The 25,678-nt window shown below is 44.7% G+C and overlaps 1 protein-coding gene across 1 annotated transcript; it reads left to right on the top strand.

The window, feature by feature from the left end:
* The first annotated feature begins 9,848 nt into the window (after positions 1-9,848).
* LOC146189867 (ras-related protein rapA-like) lies at positions 9,849-21,036 on the top strand. Its single transcript, XM_084604625.1, has 3 exons — positions 9,849-10,167; positions 17,193-17,691; positions 18,620-21,036. Exons 2-3 carry the CDS (start codon positions 17,320-17,322, stop codon positions 18,965-18,967), a joined length of 720 nt encoding a protein of 239 aa, XP_084460751.1. The 5' UTR covers positions 9,849-10,167; positions 17,193-17,319; the 3' UTR covers positions 18,968-21,036.
* The last annotated feature ends 4,642 nt before the right edge of the window (positions 21,037-25,678 follow it).

Here is a 25,678-nt window from a genome sequence, read left to right as displayed (position 1 = left end):
GGGTACAGGGAAACGCAGCTTGACCTCCACCAAGTGAAATGTGGATTTATAGTCGATTGGAACGTTTAGCGCTGGCAGTAATTAGGGCACAGCAGGATCGGAATACCAGCCGCAGGGCACAGGTTCAGCGCGAGAGAGGTGGGCGCCAGAGACCAGCGATGGTGATGGCGATGCCGCAGCGTTGTTTCTTCTTCGTCTTCTTTACAAAGCAAAGATTTTATTGAAAAGCTGGTTTAAGTGTGTTCTATTTCAGCCACGTACGCAAAGGTAAGCGACAAAAAGAACAATACTGTGCAGTACTGTTTTGCTCTTTTTTTTTTGCAACACTGGAGTTTTAGCTAAAGTTCACCTCCTATTTTTTTTTCTCTGCACTCTCTTGTACCATACATAAACATTGACTTGAAGGAAATTAACCACTTGTGCAATGAAAGAGACATGGTTAATCTGTTAGGTAGCAATCGAACAAACACCACGTAAGTACGAATATGGCGCAGAAACAAAGCTGTACATTAGTAAGCTTTAGGATAGGGAAACCATCTGCAAGGGGAATATGGGAAGAGCGGGAGCATGTGCTAGAATGAAAGCCGCAGCCTTCGCCCTTTTGTAGCAGCATTCCGCACGCGTGCATTCTTGCACTGCAATTACCCTATTCCCCTAACCGGTAGTATCCTCCTACCTGAATCTCGCTTATGAGCTCGCCAACTTTGCGCATGCCACAAAAGTGATGAATGCGAAGAGGTTTCATCGCGTCTGGCATCGAATTGTGCATCGGCAAGGGGTAAGGCAAGAAGCTCCAAGCACGCTAGCAAAAGTTTTATAAATAAAAAGACCAGCGCAAATAACACAGACACAGACATAGGAGAAGACAGGACGAGCGCTAAGACAGGACGAGCCCAGCTTTCTGCTTTGATAGCAAAAGTTTATCAACGCAGTCAGCTATTTCATCCAAATAATTGTCGGAATGTCGTTGCGATCAATTTTCACAGGGGTTATCAATGCGCTTCCACGTTTTTTTTAATATACAATACCACTTGTATTCACAAGCTAGAAATAAAGAAACAATATTGAACTTTTCAATACGAGGCATCCCAGATTAGGTTTCAACAAATCATTAGTGAGTCGCTCCAAATTCTCCTTATGAGCAGATGCGAAGTGACCAGCCAAAAGACGAGACACAGGGAAGAAGAGGACAGGACAAGGCTGGAATAGCAACAGAATGTTTACTGAACGGAAGAAAACAACGAAGACTCCTTCCGATTTTCTGCCATTCTACCGGTTGGGTTGTGCGCGTGCTTTTCGGAAGGAGTCTTCGTTGTTTTCTTCCGTTCAGTAAACATTCAGTTGCTAGTCCAGCCTTGTCCTGTCCTCTTCTTCCCTGTGTCTCGTCCTTTGGCTGGGTAAATATGAACCCTTACCAACTTGCCCAGTCGTCAACCATGCAAAGTGACTTTATCACCACCTTTTCATTTCGCGAATATCAATATATTTTTTTTCCTTTGAGTTTGTTTTAGCGGATGAAGAGAAACAGTATCTGCATCAGCTCCTTTAATTCTGGCTTTTCATTCTGCGATTTCGTTAAAATATTTTTCTTTTTTTAGTTGGGTTTTCAGGCAAAAGAAGGCGCCATGTCTAGTCTCTCATTGGACGCCTCCCCTTATCAGAGGTGTATATGTAATTGGTTCAAATCCTATCGAAGATTGCCACCAAGTTCACTAGGAAATTGGCACAAAATGAACAGCAAATAGCTATGAACTCAACTAGCTATGAGCTTCACTAGGTAGAGTTGCTTCAAAATATTTATACCAAATCACCTGCGTTTTTCTTGGGTGCTGCTGTTCCTAATTTGGATTACGGCGACCGCTTTTTGTCTTCCGAATCAGCTATACACTCTCCGCGTAATAAGCCAGTGGCTGTCAAAGAAGAATTTCAGAAACGCTGCGAGATCGTAATGTATGCCTAGCTGCTTACCGCCTTATAAGCATCAGCCTAAATTGGTTGGTTCACGGTACTTGCTATAAAGGGGAGACACACGCGCGAAAAGTTACCATTCGGCATGTGAAAGAATTAGGAGACCCCGCAACGGGCACCCTTGACATCTAATCCGCTAATACCACCCCAGCTTACGAAACGAGCACGAGGACTTTTTTATCCTCATCGAGGACGTGACATCCTTTTGTAAGTAGCCCGGCCAGGCCTTCCCGTGTCCCTATAGTGATCACATGTCGAGCATCCGCGTGCATCGAGGATGCTGGTGTTACACAAATATACACGCGCGCCTCGCATAACTCACTTTGGTAAGCCTGCGAACCTGACTATATATACTCTAGACTGCTCCCCAATGGAATCTCTTTGGTCCTATGCTCTGGAGTCTCTGTCAGTTCCGAACTCGCTGGCCAGAAAAGTGGATTTGGCGCTGTGTCTACTCGGGACTTACTACAGTAAGCCATTCCTATCGTGACCCCGTTTGGCAAGGCTCTCCCTGTGTGCTCTCCTGAGACGACTGATTTAAGCAGGTAGATTCACATTTCTATTTGCTTATTATGTCGCGTTGTGTATGATTGCTGTTGATCGTAATAGTGGATTGGGTTTGACTGCGCAAGAAAGCTTGACCTATGAGTTGATTTTATTTTAAGTACTTTTAACAACCTTTTTAAAACTACTGTTAAATAGCCGGACACTGCTTGTCATAGCGACGCCTCGATGTTAAGATCAGGGAGTTGAGGCTAAAGAAACAAGTACAACGCACCTCTTTGTATTGTGGGCCGCGCATAAGATAAGGCCACACTACCCCGCACGCACCAAGTGAATAACAAATCGCGGACGATGCCCTGGCAACCTTATGCATCAGCAATGGGGTTTAGCAGGACCTGTTTGAATGCTTCAGGACCATCATAACGTGGTGTCGGCCTGCTGCTTCAGCTGCGGTCAAAGTCTGCTTTTTATTTTCAAGTCATTTCATACCTGTGGAACCCGGGCATCGTTCATGTTTTCAGCTTGTGCCCACTGTTGCATCGTTCAGTACCCTGTGGCGCTGAGGATCCAACCTGCACTTCCTGCTAACCAGAGAGATGCTCATTCACTGGGCAATAATTGCGATAGATACGCGTGCATTGTTGCCCCGGTTGCCTCAAGAGCAGTGTAACTGTTAAAAAGAAGTACTAATGCTTTGGTATCATTTCAACAAAGCTCGTGCAAAGATGTAAAAATCAAACCCCGACAGTGTTGTGCAGATAAAGTACCACTGCTCATGCTTCGCTACCACTACGCTCCTTACATTTTGAGCCCTTAATATTGAAAGTTTGGTGCCTGTAAAATCCAACGCCAGGATGCCGGCAGGCGGAGGCCACAGCTTAAAGCGGCTTGTGTTCTGCTCAGTTATCTTTTCGCGTCACTCCCAATCCGTGCCTTTTCTTCTATGAATCTAAGGGCGAAATGAGACCACATGGCAATTTGATTTCTTCGCCTACGCATCCTCATTTATTCTGCTTTTCTTTCCCGCTATGTTATTGTTTGCGTATGGTGTGGCTATTGGTTCTTTGAGCTGTGATTGCCAAGAGAGCCGCTTTCATAACTGCCCTCTAGGGTTCCTTCATTAATGGCTTTTCCTGCGCGAACCGATTGTTTATTATTTATTATTTCTTTCGACATCCAGCCAAGGAAATGAGTGGAGAGGGTTGTTTTTGAATACAGGCTTGGATACCGCCACTGCAGGCACCGCGTGCACGTGAGCACACATTGTATTTGTTCATTCTGTCCCGTCATTTGTTGTGCAATTATTCTTTTTCGGCTCTTGTTTTGTGGTAGCGCTACGATCCTGACCAGAAACCATATCCTCCGCCAGGCAAAGCAGCTCCCCTGGCGCGCATAACGTGTTTACGAAACGGCGCGATCATGGTCCAGCCCACTCGGGGAGGCGAAAGACGCAACGTGGGCCGAACAGAATGCCGGCGAGAGGTCGCAATTTAAGTGCAGTCGAAACGCATTAAGTGCGGCAACGCGTGATTGCCCGATTGGGTCCTTGAATGGAAACTGCATTCTTCAACGAAGAACAGGGCGCTGGTCTGGTTCTCTTGTTATCTTTTGTTATGGACGTTGTCACGTGGCCCTTCAATTAGTTGTAGTAACAGCGTCTCTTCACGCAGCTCCCAGCTGATCATGAGCAATAAAATGTGCATTTGTTTTCTATTTAACTATTAGAGGTGGGTACAACTATGTTAAGTTGGATATTTACATTGATAAATCAATATAGCATGACAAAGAATAGATATACATATAAGCTGAAAAAATGCCATCAAAAGCCCACTCAGCGATTTAAATGTAATAAATAAGAAGCACGGTGAAGGTGTATGCAACATCCTCGAAGAAGTCTAGATTTGAGGCTCGGGTGGCAGAATGCGGGCCAGAGGTTGCATGTTAGAAGGTGTTTAATTCATACTGAACAGTTCGGGAACGCCGCGACATTTTCGGAACAGTGACACTTTTCATGCAATGGTTTGCCCACTATTGTTATCTGTGGAACCTTCTACGGAGCAATCATGGCCGGGAACCGCCTACTTGAACACTTTGGTCCTAATACCTTAAATTAAAAAATGCGGATAGTCATTTCGTTTTGGAATACGTTCTCTTGCATGCCTAGTAACCACACAGATAATGATTTGTTGTTATACCCTTTAACGCGGCAAGTTACAGTACGCCCACAATCACGACAATAAAGATAGGGGGCAAGCACGCAGGATACTGAGAGGAAATGTAGCAGATAAATAACTCAAACAATTATTTCATAGTTACTTCCTTGCAAACGTGAATTTCAACGATTCTCGTGCATTTTGTCACGGGACCAATATAATGACCATTTGGCAATGTGACCACTCCCCAAAAATCAGCTCTGATGTTGTTCTCGACGAATTTGACTATGGCGAAAGAATTTCTTTTCACATGCAACGGATCAAAGCACTGGTAATTTGAAATTTTCTCTTCTAATACCTGCCGAATTGTAAACCACAGAGAATGTTGTGGGTTTATAGGGTAGTTGGTCAGCCAAGCAATGCACAAGGAAGTTGTCACTCCTCTGAGGCGGAGGATGAGCTAGATGGCTTAATTCAGTTCTTTTTAGCATACGTTGCAAAAAGTTGTAGATATGCCACGTCTCTCGGAAAGCGCAACGTCGGCAATCCACGGGCGAGGGTAAAACCAGGGAGGGGGGCGGGGGGAGGGGGGGGAGGGACTTGCAGCGTCGATGTGATCGGGTCTCCACTCAAAGAGCGGGCGAGGGAAAACGCGATGGATGCCGTCAGGACACGCTAATACGAGAGAGAACATCGAGGCTATATCGGGGAAGGAATATTTGTACAAATAATTGTATCTTGAATCCTTGAATCAAGTTTTATGAGCGTTAGCTATTGGTCTCAACCGCAGTACCCGCTGAAGCTTCGAGCTTGGCTCGCTTCCGCACTTGATAAGCTTTTCGGCAACGGGATAGTCTGGCGTCTCTTTGTTTGTCAGTCTGCCCTGGACAGCCTGTCAAGCACGGCTATGGTTAGCGAGATGGCATATGTGCATGGCGTGTTTACCTATGTCAAATGAAGGAACGACACTGATTGATTTCGTGCCGACGATGATATGCAATGCACAGGGCGAGAATGTTTTGCACTTAATATATTATACCATGTTGTTACATGATTTTACTAGTTTTTTGTGGAGCTGTTACGGCAGCAGCTGCAACGCGGTGGGGGAGGGGGAGGGGGCGGTCATTCGCATACTCACATTACTCGAGTAGTGTGGATTTGAAATGAAGTTACGAAATATTTGTAGGTCAGTGTCTCGGATGAGCATGGATTGATGTAATAGCTTGAGCAGGTGCTCATTTAGCGCGCCAGATCTGTTCCTTGAAGACGTGTGGCGAACACGGTCAATGACATATCCGCCTTACTGCGCTGCAACGGGCGAGTTCAATGACACCGTACAATTGTGACTGCATCTCGACAGTTGCACATTGAAGCGAAAGAAACAAAAGTTATAACGGAGCACCCAACACGCAGCATGTCAAAGTAGAAACAGACTGATTCATCGACAATGAATGGTAGGCAAGCGAAACAATAGATGATCTTCCAGCTGCTATTGAAGGTATACCACAGTCCCTGAGCAACTGCCGGCCTCAGGTTAAAGGCTCCTTATTAGTTGTATGGCTGGCGGTCGACAAGTTGTGCAGCTCTATTCTGTAGTTATCTTTCTGACAAGCTATTCTGGCCCTAGAGTGTCTTGCTGGTGAGCGTAGTCACCCGTTCAAGACAGCGGGAGGCTCGAGATGAATTGATACGGGCTTCGTGACTAAACAAGGTAAGTGGATGACGATGGCAGGAAGCTATGTACAGATGTAGCTGTGACATACGAAATCATCAGAATACCAGCCGCTTCGTAGGAGTTCCTACCGTCTAGGCCGAGAAGTTTTCAACCACATTGCAGACATCGAAATCATAATATTAAAGAACGGAGCAAATAACGAAATACTGGCTGCTCCGTGAAGAGGTCACAGAGCGAAGCAATCACAAATTATAACGAGTCAATGAGAATAGACGGTTGTCCACACGGTCCTGCCAGTCTTTATTTGGATTTTAGTTTAATATTTCGCCGCAACACGGTGACAGTTGTATCTGTTGGTCACTACTCCATCATTACAGCTTAGGTTTCCTGTGGCTTTATGTTGCTTCTTTGCTAGACAGCTTGATCGCGAAGTAGCAGCAGAGCAACTAGATTTTGAAATTTAAATTATTAGCAACAATGCTACCTGAGCGCCCATTCATAACGCGTGTATCGTTGCCGTTAGACAAAGAAGCATGGCTTGACAAGGTCCTAGCTTCCAGGAGGCTTTACGCATGTCTCCATGCGGCGTCTTGCTATTTAAAATGCCGAAGTATAAATCTAAAGGCAAGGTAGATCAATGTGAAGTCAGCACGACAAGCAGGTTTTCGCCTCTATGAGAGTGAAATCTTGGCTTAGAACAAAACGTTAAAAGTCATCCTGCTCAGAACTACGCAGGCAACTGAATAATTGCCATACAAAGCTGCATAACATTGACGCGTATGCTAAGTGTAGTGAATGAAATACTACGCTGTGCCTAAGAGAACTGGAGGTCAAAAAATGAACGCCGTGTAAGGTTGTCTTGTGTGACAGTACTCCTCCTAAGGCGTTTGTTTCTCTACATCAACGCTGTCCAAAGACTGCTTTAAAAGGTGTCCGTGCAATATATTCGATGATTCCGTGCTGCAACGGAAGGTTGATCTTTATAACAGATGCTCTCGATCATCTTCCTGTAATTATCTGCAACGTAAGCGTTGAAAGCACCTTTTAGTTTATGCGCAGCAAGGAGAAGCTGAAGGACACTCCTCGACCTTCAAGCATTAGCGTGAAGTCCTCTTCTGGCAGCTACATGGAATAAGAACGGAGTCATATTCTGCGTCGGCCGAATCCGTGTAGATCTGTAAACTATACGGAAAGATGGCAACGAGAAGAAAAGGCAGAGCAATATCAAGCACAAAATAAGCAAACAAGGGGACGAGAGGCAGTGATATCAAGCAACAAATCAGCAAACAAGGTACACGCCTTCGCATGCTCGCATAGTGACGTCAACAGTGGTTCAGGATGTTATTAAAGTTTCGAGCTATTGCAGAAATAGCAAGCAGCTAGAGCCTCTGCTATCGCCGCGAGCAAGATGTAGGTAGCTGCTGTAAATCGATTCTCAAGACATAGTTTTATGACTTTTTTATTACATTGTAGCAACGCCGACGCTCGTCCATATTGCTTGTTTGCCTTAAGGGCAGAAGGAGTGAAGGGCTGTCTACAATTTTGGGAGCACAGGATTGTTAGGTTGAACACGAAACAAAGATTAAAATCAATACATTTGTCGAGAGAAATATCTTGAAGATGAATTATTTGAGTTCCATAATGACTAAAAGAAACTAAGAGATACCTAAATGAAATGTCGCTTTAAATATTACCTAAAACGGAATCGAGTGGACCAGTAAAAAAATTCAAATAATATAATATATAAAATATAAAAATATATAAAAGATATATAAAAAATACAGTTTAACCTATATAAGCCTCCACTTGACTGAGATTGTAATTTCCTTCCTGAACATGGATGTGTTCTTTCACAATTTAGCTTAGCCTCCAGTTGCGTTTTCTATTCCGTTTCGTTCAGTTCAATCTTGTAACCTGAGTTGCATACACGTGTTTACTCCCATAGCAATCACTTCGGACGTCAACAGCACGATGAAATATGCAAAAAGTAATGACAATGAAGGTCGATAAGTTTTTACTAAGTTTATCGCATTCGCGAGAGGACAACTGGCTGCTTTAAAAAGGCCGCATCATTTTGAAGAACATGCGACAGTTTGCTGCTAAAACGCCGCATATCTGGCATTTGTGTCTGTGAAGCTGAAAGTTTGAAAAAGGGTTTCATTCAATAGTGGGGGGGGGGGGGGGGGGGGCGGCACCTGTTGCGACAACTCTCCGACAATACAGTGGGACAAGTAGAACAGGCACACTCCGAAAAGGAAATTTATATGCCTATTACACACGCATTTCCGCCGAAATAGAACCTTCAAAACGCTCTCTCTATAGACCGCCGCATTTCATATCGCAGTTGTGATAGGATTTTTTTTGCTAAACAATTGTCAAGACAGAGCGATACGCAAAGCCTGAGTGTCGGGTTTGCATTGAATGCGCTCGAAGCTTTTATCGCTCCAAGTCTGAAAGTGATGGGGAACGGTAAACATTACGTCAAACCGCGGTAACCTGGTAGAGTTCTCCACAACCTGGTGGATTTCTTCCCGCTTTTCGCGCTCCAGAACGACGACTGCATTTTAGGCGATGGGTTCAGAACATGAAACATGTTTGTCCATCTTTCGGCCTCTGTCAATTCGCTTGCACATCAAATTGACAAGCGAGACATCGACTACCGAGCGTGTTCTTGCAAAACGTATCACTCATTCTTGACGTACGCAAGAGTGCAATTGATACGTGTCTCTCATATGAAAGACGGTGCCAAATCGGTTCCTGCTGTTGAAGCCAACAATAGAGATCATATGTTGGACCCTCTTTCACGAAATAAATGTGTTTCCATGCTGCCACTTGCAAACACAAATTTCGATTCAGGCCGGTATCGACATTGCGAAACGCAGTCATCCCTTTCAGAAATAGGCCAGGTAAGTGACGAAGGGCGGGTAATAAGGCGCTTAGAATGAAAATTCCCGATACAGTTCTCGTTCCATACTTTGGCCCCCAGTGCTACAAGTGGAGGCTCTAAACACGTTGTGTGGGTATGTCGGATTGGGCAACAGAGGAAGGGAACGAAAAATAATAGAATTAGTATCGAACATGCACGAATCAGAGAGAAATAGGAACATGAGTAGGGAAAATGGGAGGGTAGAGAGAGCGGACCTCCCTCGCTGTCTCGTGTGTTCGAGTCGCCCTCGTCATCACGCAACGAGTCACGAGGATTGAAGATCCGGGGGGACACGCGAACACGAGCGAGCGCACGGTAAGGGAGAAAGAGAAAGAGGAGACGCGAAAGTGAAAGTGAAGAGGATTACCGGGAACCATGGAGAAGAATCAAGCGGAAGGAACAGGAAGAGGAGGAGAAGCTGTTGTAATAAGGTGGAGAAAGAGCAGTGAAAGAGCGCGCCCCGTGAGATGCGCGCGCGATGCACGCGGAGCGGCACGCGAGCCCTTAGAGAGAGCGCGTGGGCTTCAGAGAGCTGGAGAGAAGGATTAAGCGAGGGGTAAGCGAGGGAAAGGGAGCCCGCACGCGGGCTCCAGGCGCGGTTTATATAAAGGGCAGGTTAAAGCGCGCTCGGATCATCGTGGCTCCAACAGTCGCAGCGCAATACGCGTCTGTGCTCCATCGAAGCGCTGAAGACTTTCTGTGACATAGTGTTTCGCTCATAGCGCTCGAGTCTATACTTGTTTAAAATACTTGAGAGAAGAAAGAAAAGCGTGCTTTTCTAAAGTTGCCAAGAGACACCACAACGAGGGATATCAAAGTGTAGGCAAGAATCTGTGGACAGAAGAACCTTAAGATGGACAAACGGAGCTCGGCACCTGGAAGAAAGAGCTCGGAATACAAGAGGACGATGCGCAACTAGGATCACTACAAGAAAGAATCTGGTAAGAGTTACATTCAATTCTGGCCCGCGTGGAGTTTCTGCATACACTACAGCTTTGACAGCGCGTAGGATGCCAACTCAAAGAAGCGTAGCGACCAGACTCCACCCAAATAACGCAGATACTGAACACCTTGCGATCACTGCAACGTTTACTACGATTTTTCCGCTGTTGTAATTACTTAGTGTCCTCAGATCAAATGCAGAATACGCATTTATCTAACGGAGGCGTGGTCGAGTTAAAGGAGAAAACAAAGTACCAAGTGCAGTGATAGATACGGGTGTTACCGCACTCATTCCGTTGTTGCGGGGAGAACTGAGGAAGCGTAGAGATTTCATCTTTGACTACTTGACCTGATTCCAGGACGCTCTCTTAATTCATTTTTCTTTTTGGTTAATTTAGCGCTACACACACGTTTCAAGACCAAACTTTGAATGAAGTTTGGCTGCTTGGTAGTGTGGCGCGCAAAATCATCCCAGGAACCGCAAAAGAGGGGATATGCTGTTTTGCTGAACAAAAATGAAAAGAAGCAAGTGGAGGCAAGGGCAACGACGAAGCGTGCATGAGTAGATTTACTAATCTATCTGCGTCAAGAATTAATTGTTTCTGGTTCTATTGTTCGAGAACGATGCTGCTGACTACTGGTTTACGGCTGCTATATCGTACTATAATCGTATGCGTATTAGACTTGTGCTTTTGGGCTATCCTTTCCCTCTTTATGGACTGAGGCCGTGATGAGTGAACTACATGAAATGGGAGGGGACTCTAGGCTATGACTGATGTTCGTGGCTTGTAGCGCAGCTTCAATTTCTCGGGTGTGCCCTGTATTGAATCATCTTTATTGAGGTTATCGGTTTAATACAGTCCATTCCTATTCATCGCCAACATTGCAGTCGCTGACAAAATGTATTCAGCTTCTTATACTGCGATTAGCTGCCGTGCAATATTCATTCAGTGATTTCCGTTTACCGCTTTTGCGCATCTCGACGTTGTCGGCAGTGACTCACGGGATTCGCTTGTGCCGGCAGCTGTTCGCATAACCTACAGCACACGGCATTAAGTGGGCGGCTGCAGCTGCGTATGAACACGGACGTGGTAGGCGCTGAGAAGGAAGAACGCCGTCTTGGCGGCGACGAAAAATTCGTCGTTAGCAAAATATGAACGATTCATTTAAGCGCGTAACGAGAGATTGAAGACGATAAGAGCTCTATATACATAGCTGAGAGTTGTGCGCTGGAAGGCATTCCAGAGCTCGTTTCAATTCTACTAATGAAAGCTGTAGTATTAGTACGAGCGGCCATTCATACAAAAATAGGATTTAAAAAGTGTAATACCGAAGCAGCAATTGTTTATTCGTTGAAAGCAATACAAGGGTTCTACTAAAGGACTCCAGGAATAGGAATACTACTGGTATGATACTCAGATAGCAGTAGCAGTGTTGGTGTTGGGAATAGTAGTAAGAGCAAATACAAAATAAAATAAAAAACATGTAACTAAACCACAATGAAGGCACTATACATCCAAATCAATTTACCATCCTAATGACGAATGAATGCGCTAAATTGGGTGGTCTTCTGGGCCTGAGTGCGAAGCATTTCCTGGTGAATCGAGTGGAAGGTTGAAGTCAGCATACAGTTTTTAAGAGCAGCGACTCCAGCACCGATAGACGACATCTATTCACAGTGGGAGAAGTCGCAAAAATAACTAATCTTGCTATTACAGTCACCCAGCTTTCATTCAGGAGTTCGCGACATGAGTGAACTATGTAGTGTCGTCTGAGATAACAGGGCTGTGAGTCACATGATGCGACATCAGCCTGTCACATTTCGGAGTGATTTATTACTCTCCAGCGCCTATGATATCACTGCTCAACACTTTCCAGTCATCGAAATACATAAAGGAGGTCGAAGCAGCGTGCAACGCCGGCGAGGTGTCATTCTGTTGCGTGCGCGTCGAAAAGCACGCCGTTCAAAACTCCAGCAAGCTCTAAACGCAGGCTTCGAGTAAGGGTCGCATTCCAACATCGTCACCACTCAGACGGCTGCGGGGACTGCGGTTCGCTCGCCCTCTCCCATCGTTGGCTGCAAGAAGGAGAAGTAACAGCTGCTCTTTTCCAAGCTGGGGGCTTTGCTCGCGGACCCGAGCTGCCCATTTGGCCGCTACCGTTGTCAATAGCGAAGGAGGCATAGAGACAGCAGCCTTCACAGCTGTTGCATCAGCACAAGACGAAATAAGAGTAAGGGCGAGGATGGGGAAAGTGAGAGCGCGATCCGCGGCATATCTAAGTGTCGCGTATTTCTCGTAGGAAACGAAAGAAGCAATCAAAACAAGAGAAGACGACGCACCTCGAGGAAAGCGGCAGGTGTTATGATGATGCCGGCTGACAATGCCTCTTATGAAAACTAGTCATTCGATTGCTTGCTCATGGTTTGGTGCGTAGTTCACTAGCCCCTCGCTTCTTTGTTCTTCGCACACGGCTTGTGTTTATGTCTGAGTGAGCAGTGCACCTGTGCTTAGAATCTCGTTTTCAAGGGAGACCACAGACGCTTTCTTGCCAATCGTCTGGATGAGCGTGGTTCGGACATTCGTAGTGGGTCCAGCGCAGGGCGGGCGGAGTTTGCCTCCCACATCGTAGTTTGCGCGACAGATGCGAGGTGTGGTGCATTTGAACCACCGACTATGGTGGGTTTAGAAGCCGCCGATCGTTCTTACGCCTGTTATTTATTGCACCTCTGGGAATGGCGATATGTAGAAGCCGTTGATTTTGCCCTCAGTGATGGTAGTGGAAGTGACGTGCGTTGATGAGTGCCCATTGCGTGTCGCAGAACAAGCAATCGTTGAGTGTTAAGTTTCCTGCTTGATTTCGAGACCCACCCAAGTTCGAAACTATAAGTTTCAGCACAAATACCTGGGCTAGGATTTTAGATGGGTAACTGCTATGCCAACCCTTTCTGCGTGTAATTAGAGAGCTGTCCTCGGATACTTGACCAGGTGAAATAAGCAATGCAATAAAGTAAAATCTCACCTAAAAATGATGATCTTGACAAGAGTAGATGCATGGTTTATGGGATACATCGTTAGATCTGCAGTAGCTGAACTATAGAAATTTATATCATTCCTTTTTACAAAAGATTCTTTTTATTATTCCACTGCTTAAGCGTAGAAGCTCTCTTGGGGCTGTAATAATCTATATGAATGCAAAAGAGAGTTGTTGAGATTATGGAAGCTTACCTCGGGAAGATTAAAACAAAGTTGTGAATATTTCTATATGATATTGAGGTTGCATGCTTTGATTCCTTGTAGCAACATATGCGTTTGGGTTTGGTCTGTTCGTTGATATGTTCGCCGCGTTATCCATATACTGCTTGGTTTTCAATGAATAAACTTTCGCTTGTGCGTCAACGCTCGCACACTGATTCCTCAGCTTCCGTCTTCATCTTCAGCGCTGTTTGCACTTAAGTTGGTGTTACCAACTCAACTGATTGCCTATACACTCTCTACGGTCGTGCCCTGAGTGGCCGTATGCATAAATATTCAATTAAACAAACTAAGAGATGGTGAACGTTTGCTATAACGATGCCATTGTTTTTCAGTGACTTTTAAGCAGCTATATAAAAAGTAACTTTTAAGCGGCTATATAACGAGAGCAAAGGCATTTTTGACATAATTATGAAATAATAGAGATATCCAGGGAGATGCATGGAACCACCGTGTCTAGCAAACGTACCGCCAGTGCTGCATAAGCCATAATTAAGGACGCTTTTTCTTCGACTTGACGCAATTAGCGCTGCGCATATACTTTAGTGTGTAAATGTTCGAGTAGTAAGCAAGAAGAAACGCGCAATACATTACAGCCGAGCGATATGTCTCAAATTGCCTGGCATACAATGGCCTTTCGGTTTGCTCTGAAATATAATCTTTGGAAAGCCTGGCTACAGAGCACAATCATTGTCTCTGGATGGTTGTGACACACAAATGGAACATAAGAAAAATACGCAGCAACAATGTGACTATTACGTCATATGACTGAAACACTCAGTGGCGCCGCCACCTGCAGGCCACCGGCATATTCGTATTGTACGAATATCGCGCAATCAAATGATTCCGTCTGAGCATCGGGGAAAAAACAAACATAACAAGTTGCACTCCCGCCTTTCTCCTACCGCTGGTTGTTCCGCCTTATAAGAGCTGATGACGTAAGGCCGAAGAAGGCTTCACAAGTCGCGGCCACCTGGGGAACATTAGCCCAGCGCTGTTACTGCGTAAATTGAAATGCAGCTATTTATCAGAAGGCAATAGCGGATAAGAATATGAACAAGGCATCATTATAAGAAAACAAAATAGTGGAAGAGGAATCCGATAGTACTTGTGTGCGTCATAGATTCGCAGTAAGGTACGATTGCCTATCTACCACGTCCAGGCAAAGAAAATTACCATTAATATATATATGCAAGCAACCATCAGCACATCTTGGCAACGATCGTCAGGTTTTCTTTTCGCAGAGTTACAACGAAGCAACCGCAGCCGTAGACAAGTGCTTTTTTCTTCTCTAAACCTAGCATATAAGAAGCACGAGAGGAAGCGAATAATGTTCGCTAAATAGCTTAAAACTGGCTCATTGTAGCTTCATTTCTATTCCCTAGAGCTTTTGTTTTTACGCTACTATAACGATTTCATTAGGAAAATTGAGGTAAAGTTTTCTAAAGTGTCTTTTTTATGATATTCTGGAACAAAGTCATTCTCTGATGGAAAAAGAAAAGAACCTATTTAAAACGAAAACAAACAAATGGAATTTAAATTATAAAATAAATCGTAACCTTGTATGAAAGTGACTCATGAGCAAATTAGCGCAAAGAAGTGACTTTATAACGGGAAACTAGCGTTACTCATCGAACGCAGCCTTCAAACGAGCTAGGCAGTAATAACAAGTGTGCCGGCCGAAACATTTGTTAAGGTTAATCGTTCATCACTATTTGGCATGTGCGTCAGTGACGTTCTTGTCATATGCCCTCTAGGGCAGTGAGATCGGGAAATTTTTTTCGCAGTAGGTCGAGGATAGAATTCTTCGAAATGAAATTTAATGAAGATGTTCAGACAAATGCCATAATTGTTTGAATGCCATATGCTAGCCGTCTGTTAAGGTCACCTTATGTTTGTTGTGATTTAACGTTTCTTGACCGCAAACGGACTTATATGGATCTTCGTCCGTATACGCAATACCCGGTTTCTTAGATTCTTATTGCGACTCAAGTTTTCATGCTCTCTACAGTGACGTCTTACGCACAGAGTTAGGTTTCATGTCATGTTAATTATCATACAAAACACATTTGAAAGATGTAAGGCATAAGGAAGCGCCTGACAGCAAATTAAGGCGGCATGAGCGTCACTGACATATTCCAAATCATATAATATTTCTGGATAAATATTCAGCTCTAGAATGTTATATATTCGCCTTACGGCAAAGCTACAGCGGAGAAGTCCCTATTAGCCACGGGAGATGGGCATGCCGCTGTTTCTATTTTGCTCCTTATAATCCGTTTCTTTGAGCGCAGCGCATGATAAAGACTTTTGATTAATTATTCATGCTTATAAATAAGCAAGTGGTAATTGCTATGCATTTCATGTGTTAGGTTTTTTTTTTCTTAAAGCAAAAAATGAGCAATTAGCATCATGAAACAGGAAGGACAATGAGTGGGCTCAGAGTACATGAAAACGGAATATTTTGGGAAATTTTCCGATGATCCACTTCACGTTCCCAGCCCACGTGTACAACTGCGGTGGCCGCTTTTGTATTTTGTTTTGTTATTGTATTATTATTTCGAAAAACTCAGCACGTGTAATGTAATGATGTAATGACTTAGTTACGGATGCTTTTTATTCGCATCTCACTGCTCAATACTTGTATTTTGCTGCGCATTGCGGCTAGGAAAACTTGTCTTGTTTTCTTGCCACAATTCTTGATAGAAGCTTGACTGAACGTTGGATAGCTCCTGCGCGAAGTGCGACGGATTTCTTATTGGAGCCAATACGTCAGGAACTATAATGCTTCCAGACTTATATGGAGGAAAAAGACCTGTCGATCTCAAAACGCTCATTGTGGCATTTCGATGGTAATGAGCTAGGACTAGTCGCGTTGGGTTTGTTCTGCTCTACGTTTTCGATGAATACGCGAGGCTCAATTTGGTGCTACCAACGACGCTGGCGTCACAAAAAAAGACTAGTGCGTTCGAAACTCGGCGAAGTTCCGCAGGTGTTTGAGGCAGCGCGTGAAAGGAGTTCCCGAGAGGAACGCTGTCACATATATTAACGCTTTGACGAGGTCTGAGTCTGCGCCAGCTGCTTACAGAGCGCGCTATGTCACGAGTGCGACGTTATGACTAGGCTGAGGGCAGTCGGTCTCTAGCCACGTCTCAGATATATCATAGGTTACAGTAAGGAATAAGAAAACGCTGGTTAAGGGCAACCATTTTCGGTCGAACAACCAGATAACACCAAGTAGAACATCTGAACATGCTTGGGCGCAGCAATGATAATAAGTGGTAAGGTTTTTGCATTGCCTGTCCCAGGCAACGGTACGATAATCTTTTTCATGATCTTTTGTCTTGGGGTTTGTTGCGACGTATCTGCTAGTAGACGGTGTGAACATTATTGGTATTTATTCTGCACAAACACTCATGTTAACACACGCATCAGTGTGTGAGACATGTTAATACTGGTCTCCCAGATAGAAGGGTTAAGGTGTGGCGTTTCTCAAATCAAACTTCACGCGGCATAAAGGACTGATTATGAATTGCGCTCAGGAGAAGGAAGCAATCTTCGCAATCGCTTTTTCGGTCCAAATTCACTGGCTGTTCAATGTATTCCATAGTAGCGTGTTGGAGGTGACCTCTGGAACAAAATCTTCTGTAGAACATGTCCAGTTATTATTGGCTGACTATTGGTCAGGTGTATATATATTTTTAATTTTCTGCATTGCCTTGAGCTAACATGTATGTTTATCATTTTCCTTTTTTTCTTTGCCCACACAGTTGCGGCCAGTTGAGCCAAGAGTCAGTTGAACAGAGGCGAGCTTCCTGTTCTGCCTTCAGCAGTAACGCATCCAAGCGTAATCAACGCAAGAGCAGCAGCAAGGACCACGTTTCATTCCACACAACAATGCCTACGCTGAACGGACTTCACCTGCCTTCCTCGAGTCCCACCGGGAGCGGCGTCATCGCCGCCCCTTCCATGGGTCCTCAACCGTCTACGGCCGTGCGCATCGCGGTCATGGGTGCGGCTCGTGTGGGCAAATCTTCGCTCATTCACCAGTTCCTATACGGCCGGGTCCCCAAGCAGTACAGCCCCACGATAGAAGAGCTGCACAGGCGGGACTACGGGGCCGCTTCTGGAGGACGCCACAGGCTGACGCTGGAGCTACTGGATACGAGCGGCAGCTACCAGTTCCCGGCGATGAGGCAGCTGGCTATTACTACGGCGCAGGCCTTCATCTTGGTTTTTGCCATCGACGACACGGAGTCCTTTGAAGAGGTGAGTCTTGCAACCACTCATTAAAGCAGGAGTACAAGTGTAAATTTCATTTTGGCGCAGCTAACGTACGGTGGTATTTTTGGATGGCTAATGCAACACGAATTCGTTTGGGGCGCTTCCTTAAGGTATCATCTCATTGGATATATGTCATTTAGGCATTCAACCTGTCTTTTTCAAGAACACAGTTTAAAGCGCACCACGATAAACATTCCTTTAAGTTCGCAAACTTTTGCTTCGACGTACAACCACGAAAGAAAAGTTGACCATCTCCGGTTAATTACAACATTATTGACTATTCGACCTGAAGCATATAGTTATCAATTTGCATTGTATTGTACACCTATAGTAAGTATGGTCTTTAAACGAAATGGAATGAACTTTGTGCAAAAGCCATATAAGCAGAAAGGTTTGACGTTCCGCGTCATGTTCTTAACTGCAAAATCCATAAAGCAATACGGCAATAGACAATATTTCGCACAGCATTTTTTTTAGGTTCGAATTCAAACAATAAATTAGGTAAATGTCAATTTCCCCTTTTACCTGTCACCCCGCCGGGGCGGCGCAGTGGTTATGGCGCTCGACTACTGTTTCCAAGGGTGCGGAATCGAATCCCGGCCTCGGCGGCCGCTTTTCGATGGAGGAGAAAAGCAAGGCGCCCGTGTGCTATGCGATGTCGGTGCACGTTAAAGAACCCCAGTGGTCGAAAATTCCGTAGCCCTCCACCACGACGTCTCTCAAAGCCAGATTCGGTTTGGGACGCTAAACCCTAGAAACCAAACCAAACCTTTTACCTGTCGGAGATAGGTCCGAGCCCGGACGACCTAAAACTCATGCTTTGCACGTGCCAATTTTGTTCAATTTGTACCTAGCTTTCGAAAAACTTCAGATGCGCTTCAATCTCACACGTACTGCCTCTTTTCCCACTCAGGTTCGCAAGTTGCGAAGCGAAATCCTGGAAGCTCGCTCTCAGCGCGGCAAAGGCATGCCCCCCGTCGTGGTTGTCGGTAACAAGGCCGACCTCGCCTTCCGACGCACGGTGGGCTACGAAGTAGCAGAGACCGTGGCCACCATCGACTGGGAGCACGGCTACGTCGAGTGCTCCGCGCTAGAAGGCATCAACGTGCCGCAAGTGTTTCATGAGGTGCTCATGCAAAGCAAGCTGCCCGAGGTGCTCTGCCCCGTCAATCGGAGGAGACAGTCCTGTCCGGCTCAGGTCCACTCGCACAAGAAACTCTACGCGAACGGAGCTAAGAGGCACAGCTGTATCATCTCCTGAGGTGGACAAGCAATCTCGGCCAATTTGTGTTTTGTATGTGTTTTGAAATATTTGCAAAGTCCAAAAATGTCATCGTTTCAGTGATGACCGAACTGTTCCGGAAAGGACCGCAGGTCATCGCTTTTACCGCCCCTAAATGTAACATAAACAGCCACAAATGGGTCACATCTGGGAACAGAGCATTCTGCATGAACAATACAGGATGCATACCATGCAAATTTTCCAGTTTGCGACTTTGTTTTTGTGTTTCTGCGACTCCTTGTTACACTTGGATAGAAGATCTCAGAGAAAGAAGAAAGGGTCGTGCGACTATTAGGCTTGTATCTGGTATTTTACACAATGAATCTGGCGACCTTTCGTACAGCGGAGGCTGCAATTGCTCAGTAGCAGCTTACGTGAAACGTAAGTCAGTTTCATTGACGCCATGAGCAAAGTAAACTTTTTTGCCTGTGCCTGAGCCTACGAGGCTCCTTTGAAATGAAGATTCCCGGATAAACCAGGAAGTACAAAGGGCTAATAATAAGGATACGCGAGGCTGGGGCCCACTATTCTACATTTTGACCTACAGCACAGTATACCTTACGCAGATACGAGATAATTTCAGTAGAAAGGGTGTAGATACGCACTGAGGTACGCGGTGAGAGGTAATCCTATTGATATAGCTGAAATACAAGACGCGTCCTCAAGTTTCCACGTCCAGTCGTAGGTGTCTCCAGTTCAGTTACCAAATCGCCAAGTCAGAACTTCACCCCGTATCCCAGTTTCGTAGTTCTGAGCTTGTTTTGACCCCTTTCGATAAGGGGTCAAGAATTATAGCCCTGGTGACATGATTTGCCAGCTCATTCACGTTGTATCGTGACAGCCAATATGCCTCTACGGGACTCCAACCTTAGTCACAGCAATGCCTTGGTAAAAGGTCACTACAATGATCTAACCAAAGCTGTTTCTTTCTTGTGCCATTGTTCCAGCGCTTGGAAAACGTTTTGTGACTTGTAGTCGTCGAGATAATCAGCTGGAAATGCATTCTCTCATTGTATGAATATGGGGAGCATGCCAGCCAGCAGAACACAGCCACTCAACCTGCTTTACGTACAGCCTTCAAGGCACGCTTGTAATACTATAACCCGCGGCGCGATATGTGGGAATATATGCCGCGTGACTTTGCTTTCCGCATACGTTGTGAACTCTGTTGTATTTTAAGTGTGGGTATTTTCAGCGTAATGTGTTCCTCTGCCAAGATCAAAAATCCTTATCATGTATACTCAAGCTATCCTAAACTGTGTCATCATTCAGCTAGGAAAATGTTGGTCATGGAGAAAAAAAAATCTGTTATTTAGACCCAAGGCTCTTTCAAGCCCGATATAAGCTCTGTTATCATTAAATGCACAGCATATTCTGTAATCGATGGTTTGTAAGAGAAACACATAGGAAACACAGCAGAAGAAATCCATTAGCCAGTGATTTCTTTCCTAAAAAAAAAGTCACGTTTTGGTCTCTTGCTCGAAAGCCAAACACGGAAGCCATGGAGCCACCTAAACGTGCAATTTTCTTGCAAAGTGCAATGGCAACTGAAACATTCGTCCACATAAAAAGAATTTCCATTCTAAATTTCCCTCTAGCAGAGCATAGAGTTCAGTATTTAAATTTAGCACATGACGGTTGTAAACACTATTTTGTTCTTGTTTGCTTCGATCGCGTTTACATGTTTTCAGTGTGCTGTCTTCGCTTTAGCAAACATTTTGGCGTACAAGAATGTGATCAAGCCTTTCATTCCTGCACATCAAAGTAATCTATGTATATACACGCCAGAGGGCAGTCACTGGGGTTTGTCTATCACTTCTACAAAGATGGATATTAACTTGTTCATTCCGATGTACACACTTCAGACCGTCCGCCGGCGGTAAAACCTGTGCGCTATGTGCTTCTTTATAGCGTGTGGAGCTGTGTGACTTGTTCATTGTATACTCGATATTTATTGTGGTGCATAAAAACAGATATTTTTCTCTTTATTCAAGCACTCTACTCGATCCTTCCAATAAAAATAAAGGAAAAAATTGTGTTCATATCTTCTCAAACGCTAATAACCACACTGACATTCCGAAGGAAGTTGGCCAGCATTATCGGCCATGTGCACGAATGGTACCAGTAGGTCGGTGGAACATGAACGCTTTTAAAGGTGTCTCATATGGTGACCGTTTGCAGGAGGGAAAGAGACATTGCGGAAACGTGTCTCTTAGATTCCGTTTGTTATAAGGCAGCTAACCGGGAAAAGGAAAATGGCAGAGGTAGTTTGAGAAGCAACATGAGGACAGTGTGGATTATGGAAGAAACATGACTGAATAGATGGTCCAGCTGAAGTTGATAACAAATGGTAATTACCGAGGCAATAAATTTGAAGCGAATGCAGCTGATAGTCCTTTTTAAGTATGGTGCTCCTTTCAAAACAAAACATAACTGGAGGCGACTGAGATAAAAAAAAAAAAGTTTATTTCATCGGTGCCGCTAGCCAATGCCGGATGAAATACGAAATACAGGGTTACAATGGTTTCATGTACATGTGGTACCAGAGCACAGCATGGAATCTGGGTTCACAAACAGGTGAACATCTGAGAAGCTTCCACGTACAATGTTGCTGCTGTTAGAGCAGGTCAGAGAAAGGTAAACAAAGCTCAGTTACTCAGAATTTTGAACGACGGAGAGGACAGCGCGGCTGATGAAGACACGGCGTTTGAGAAGATTCTCGCATGTAATTGCAAACCTAAGTCCATGCAGCAGCTACAGCGAGGAATAAATATGTCGAAGAATGGAAAAGTGCAAATAGAGAGACCCGAAAAGCGGGTTTCAACATGCTCAGTGTCCTTCCTTTGTATGCACTGACGGATCGTTTATTAGCGCCCCCCGGCAAATGGCGGGCTGCAACACGCTGGAGCCCTAGAGCAGTATGACGTCAATACTCGTATGGACAAAGACATACTGCACGCTGGCACGTTATAACTTTCCTGAAAATTAAATAGACGCATAAAAATCCACGCTAACCGACTGCGAACGTGGCATCGTCATTATGAGGTTCAAGACGACTGTTTAATGGCGAATTGGGCTGCCGGAGACGCGATGATATTAAGAGAGATAGCCGACATTGTTGTAGATATTGAAGCAACCGTGAAAACAATATAATGACGTCTCACGTGTGGAGAGAAATCTCAGAGAATTATAGACTTTAGGGACACCTACGTAAATCGGCTAGGGCACTTGCGAGAGGTTTTTCGTAAGAAGGCCAGTTTGAAATGAAAAGACAAATATCCCCATCGAAATTCAAAAAGGCAAAGTCTCTTGCAAACACATTGCTCGACATTGTTTCTTTCTCCCTCTTTTGTCTGAGGTTTTGCTCAGAAAAATTAATTTTTCCACTTCTACTTTATGTGCTTCATTTGGCGCTGAGTTTTTAGCTATAATGGCAAGCGTTAAGCTTTGCTGCTTCCGTAAAGAGCATAATTTACATTTTAGAGGAGTCCATTACGCTCTGCTTTCAGACTAACCTTACAATTTTCTAATTCAATTAATGCATTGGCAATTTTATGTGATTAACAATTGGTGAACATATGAGCAAAGCAATTGCAGCGCGCTAGCTTTGCAACAGTATTGTTATTCGATGAAAGGGCGATTTCGGCATAGTGGTGAGTTTTCATGGAAGGATTTGCAAATAAATATGATTTGCTAAAAAGCAAAATTTATTTTCTGCCACTTGACTCTGCTGCCAGCTGTTATGACCGGTCTAGAATCAGTGGTAGGTAGTGATAATGGATAAAAATAATAACAACAACCTCATTTCTTGCACGGAAAACTAGGACCGAAGAATTTTGGCAACCCCCTATCATCATCAACGCCATATCGTTCACAAGCACTGCTGTTAGCCATCCCGATAAGGAAGGCGTATTTGTTTGCGAAAGCAACGCCAAGCCATAGACGGCGCAGTAACGTTGTTTCACGACGTGTTGTGCGATGGGGAATAAGCCGGCGCAGTCCGGGGTCCAATGCCTTGAGGCGACGGTTGGAGAACTATCCGGTATTCCACGCTGAATGTATTGAGCACCTCCTTTGTGATTGCCCTGTTTTTGCAACTGAACGACATACGCTGCGTACTGCATTGGATCGTCTGGACGCTCACCCCTTAACGGAAGGGAAGATCTTGGGACCAATGCCACAAACGTCATCTGCGCTCAATGCCTACAAGACACTTCGCTTTTTTAATGGAAACTAGCCTGATTAAGAGTCTCTGACTTTCGTGCATCCTCTCATCTTCTACTCTCTCACCTTTAATCCCCCATTCCCTTTTCCCAGTGCAGGGTAGCCAACCGGAATTAATTCTTTCTGGTTAACATCCCTGCCTTCCGCCCTCCTTTTCTCCTCCTCCTCCTCCCTGTCAGCATATTTTGTTCTCGTTGTTATCAGTTATCTGTAGCCATGCAGTCTACTATTCTTCTACAAAGCTCTAAAAGATAACATGGTGTGGTATTATTTTATATTTTTCGAAGTATCAATCCTGTTCGCATGCCGCTAAAGAGCATACATTCGTCTATATTTTCTGGAATCGCTTACACATGTACTAACGGCCCTCAATGTATACGCCAATGCCAAACTTGCAGGAACAGGGTTACGCGAGAGCACAGGCGACTTGGCTATAGTTGCAAGCTCAAGTTCTATTTAGTGAAAGTGGCATTGATAGAGAGTTACTTCTTACCCAAATGTCGATCACTATTGTCGATCGTATCTTACGAAACACACAAGACAATGAACACTACGAACATCGTGCATGATCACAAGGCATCGGTGCCTCCGCACGAGCGAATATTTCGACAAGGCTTTTATCTCCGAGACAGGTTTCATATAGCGTTGCTGTACACTCTGCTTCGATGGCATGGAATGCGTAAAATATTCTGCAAAATTTTTCAGCTCCTGAATATTATGGAGCGCTTTCGGGACGTTCAGCTGTGCCGCGGTGAATGATAACTAAACGTATTTTATGCCTAATCCCTTGACTGTAGACCACTTCGCGCGAAGATAGAAGTATTTTATGATGAATTAATTTACTTGAGTATAAAATGCATTTTGTGGCTTTCAAAATCGTTTTAAATGGGCTGTTAAGTGCTGCAAAGGTAGGTAAGCTTTTGGGGAAAACAGTTCAACCTAAACAGCCAGAAGACACAGTACGGAGAAGTCGATGTCAATTCCACCGTTAGCGAAACTTTACAAATATGCTTATTTTTGTTCTATTGAAGTTTGTATTGCCCGGCCCTGAAAAGACGCCTTACTGCAGAGGAATTGGATTTAAAGACTAAACGTTTTCTTGGCCGCGCCACAGGATCAAAGTTTGAAAAAGCAATGCCAAACGGGAATAAAGATATCTTTTTCTCTCTCCTCCCTTCCCCCCATACAGACTATTCGTAAACATGATCTCTGACACCGATACCTATGCTGCACATTTTTTTTTACCTTTTTTTAGATTACAAAAAGAAAATTTTTTAGTGCAGTTACCTTCCGTGCCATTAGATAGGTCCAGATCAATTTGTCTCTAAAGCTTCTTGAAGGTGTCTGATTATACTAAAAAATTAAACACAGCACGTTAGCATTAGGAGGTGGGCCACGCGCTCTGATGATCGCACGTGTTGAACACATTAACGCATGTTGAAAAGGAGAGAGCAATGCGTTGAACCCATGACTTGTATGAGGTTTCAGCTCTTCGTGCAAAAGGAAAAAATAAGAAGACTGGTGTGGGGGTCGCGAATGTCCGCTGGTTGCCATTCTTCGTTATAGGCGGCACAAGAAACGAGAGAGCGCCTATAAGACGTGGACGACTCAGGTGGCTACGCACATGTGCGCAGGGATGGGACAATGAAGCGATGCGTCATTTTCTTAGGGCGTCGGTGCATTTCTTTCTCGGCCGGAAACAAATGACGTACGAAGAGGACATAGTGCGCGAAAGAACAAGAGGTCGGCTATATTTAGCCGCCCGTTTATCCACTCGGGGTCGTTGTTTCCTTTCCGCTGGTGATTGTACGAGACAACTTAATTTATGTATTTTCCCCAAAAAATATGTGCACATAAATTGTGAATCAAGGCAGGCCAGCCGTTATGCGCAGGTTTTACTGGCTTCATAATAAATACAGTCACGATATTCTTTTCTATTTGTGGGGCCATTCATTCTCATATTAGTCATACTCAGACCTTTCTTATTTCAACTTACGATAATTTTAATAAACAAATTTAGTGCGAAACACTCATTTCGGCTCCGGAGTCGAGCAAAAGTCTTGGACCTCTTGTCTCAACCTACTTGCCCTGTCGTTGTTGTTGTAGTTGATGTTTCGACTGAAGGAAGAAGGAAAGGAAAATGAATGGGCCTGCTACTGTTCTGTAGCTGAGCCTCCTCCGCTGCCTCGAATGGACAAAAGAGAAAATAGAGAAGAAAAAAGTAGAGGGAGAAAAAGACGCGCTCGCAACCGCCGTCGTCCACGACCGAAACGGTGACGGGAGCAATGACGGCCTACAACAGATAAAGATGCAATGGCAAGCTAGCCCCCGCCGGAACGGCAGTGACCTACCAGTCCCAGTCCCGTAGGGCCTGGCGCAGCCACCCTCCACCCTATAATTTTTAGGGCGAAAGCCTTTCTAGGCTCAGAGAGCGAAACACTTGCGTGAAAGTTATGCGCGAGATTT

This window comes from Amblyomma maculatum, chromosome 5 (assembly GCF_055883805.1).
Source record: "Amblyomma maculatum isolate TAMU_Amacu chromosome 5, ASM5588380v1, whole genome shotgun sequence".
Taxonomy (NCBI): Eukaryota; Metazoa; Arthropoda; class Arachnida; order Ixodida; family Ixodidae; genus Amblyomma; species Amblyomma maculatum.
The sequence above is the reverse complement of the archived record's forward strand: the minus strand, read 5'-3'. Positions and strand labels throughout refer to the sequence as shown.

Excerpts from the sequence above, each read along its gene's own strand:
- LOC146189867 (XM_084604625.1), top strand. The coding sequence starts at position 17,320 with ATGCCTACGCTGAACGGACTTCACCTGCCTTCCTCGAGTCCCACCGGG. Across the intron at positions 17,692-18,619 it reads ACACGGAGTCCTTTGAAGAG|GTTCGCAAGTTGCGAAGCGA; the intron begins GTGAGTCTTGCA and ends TTTCCCACTCAG.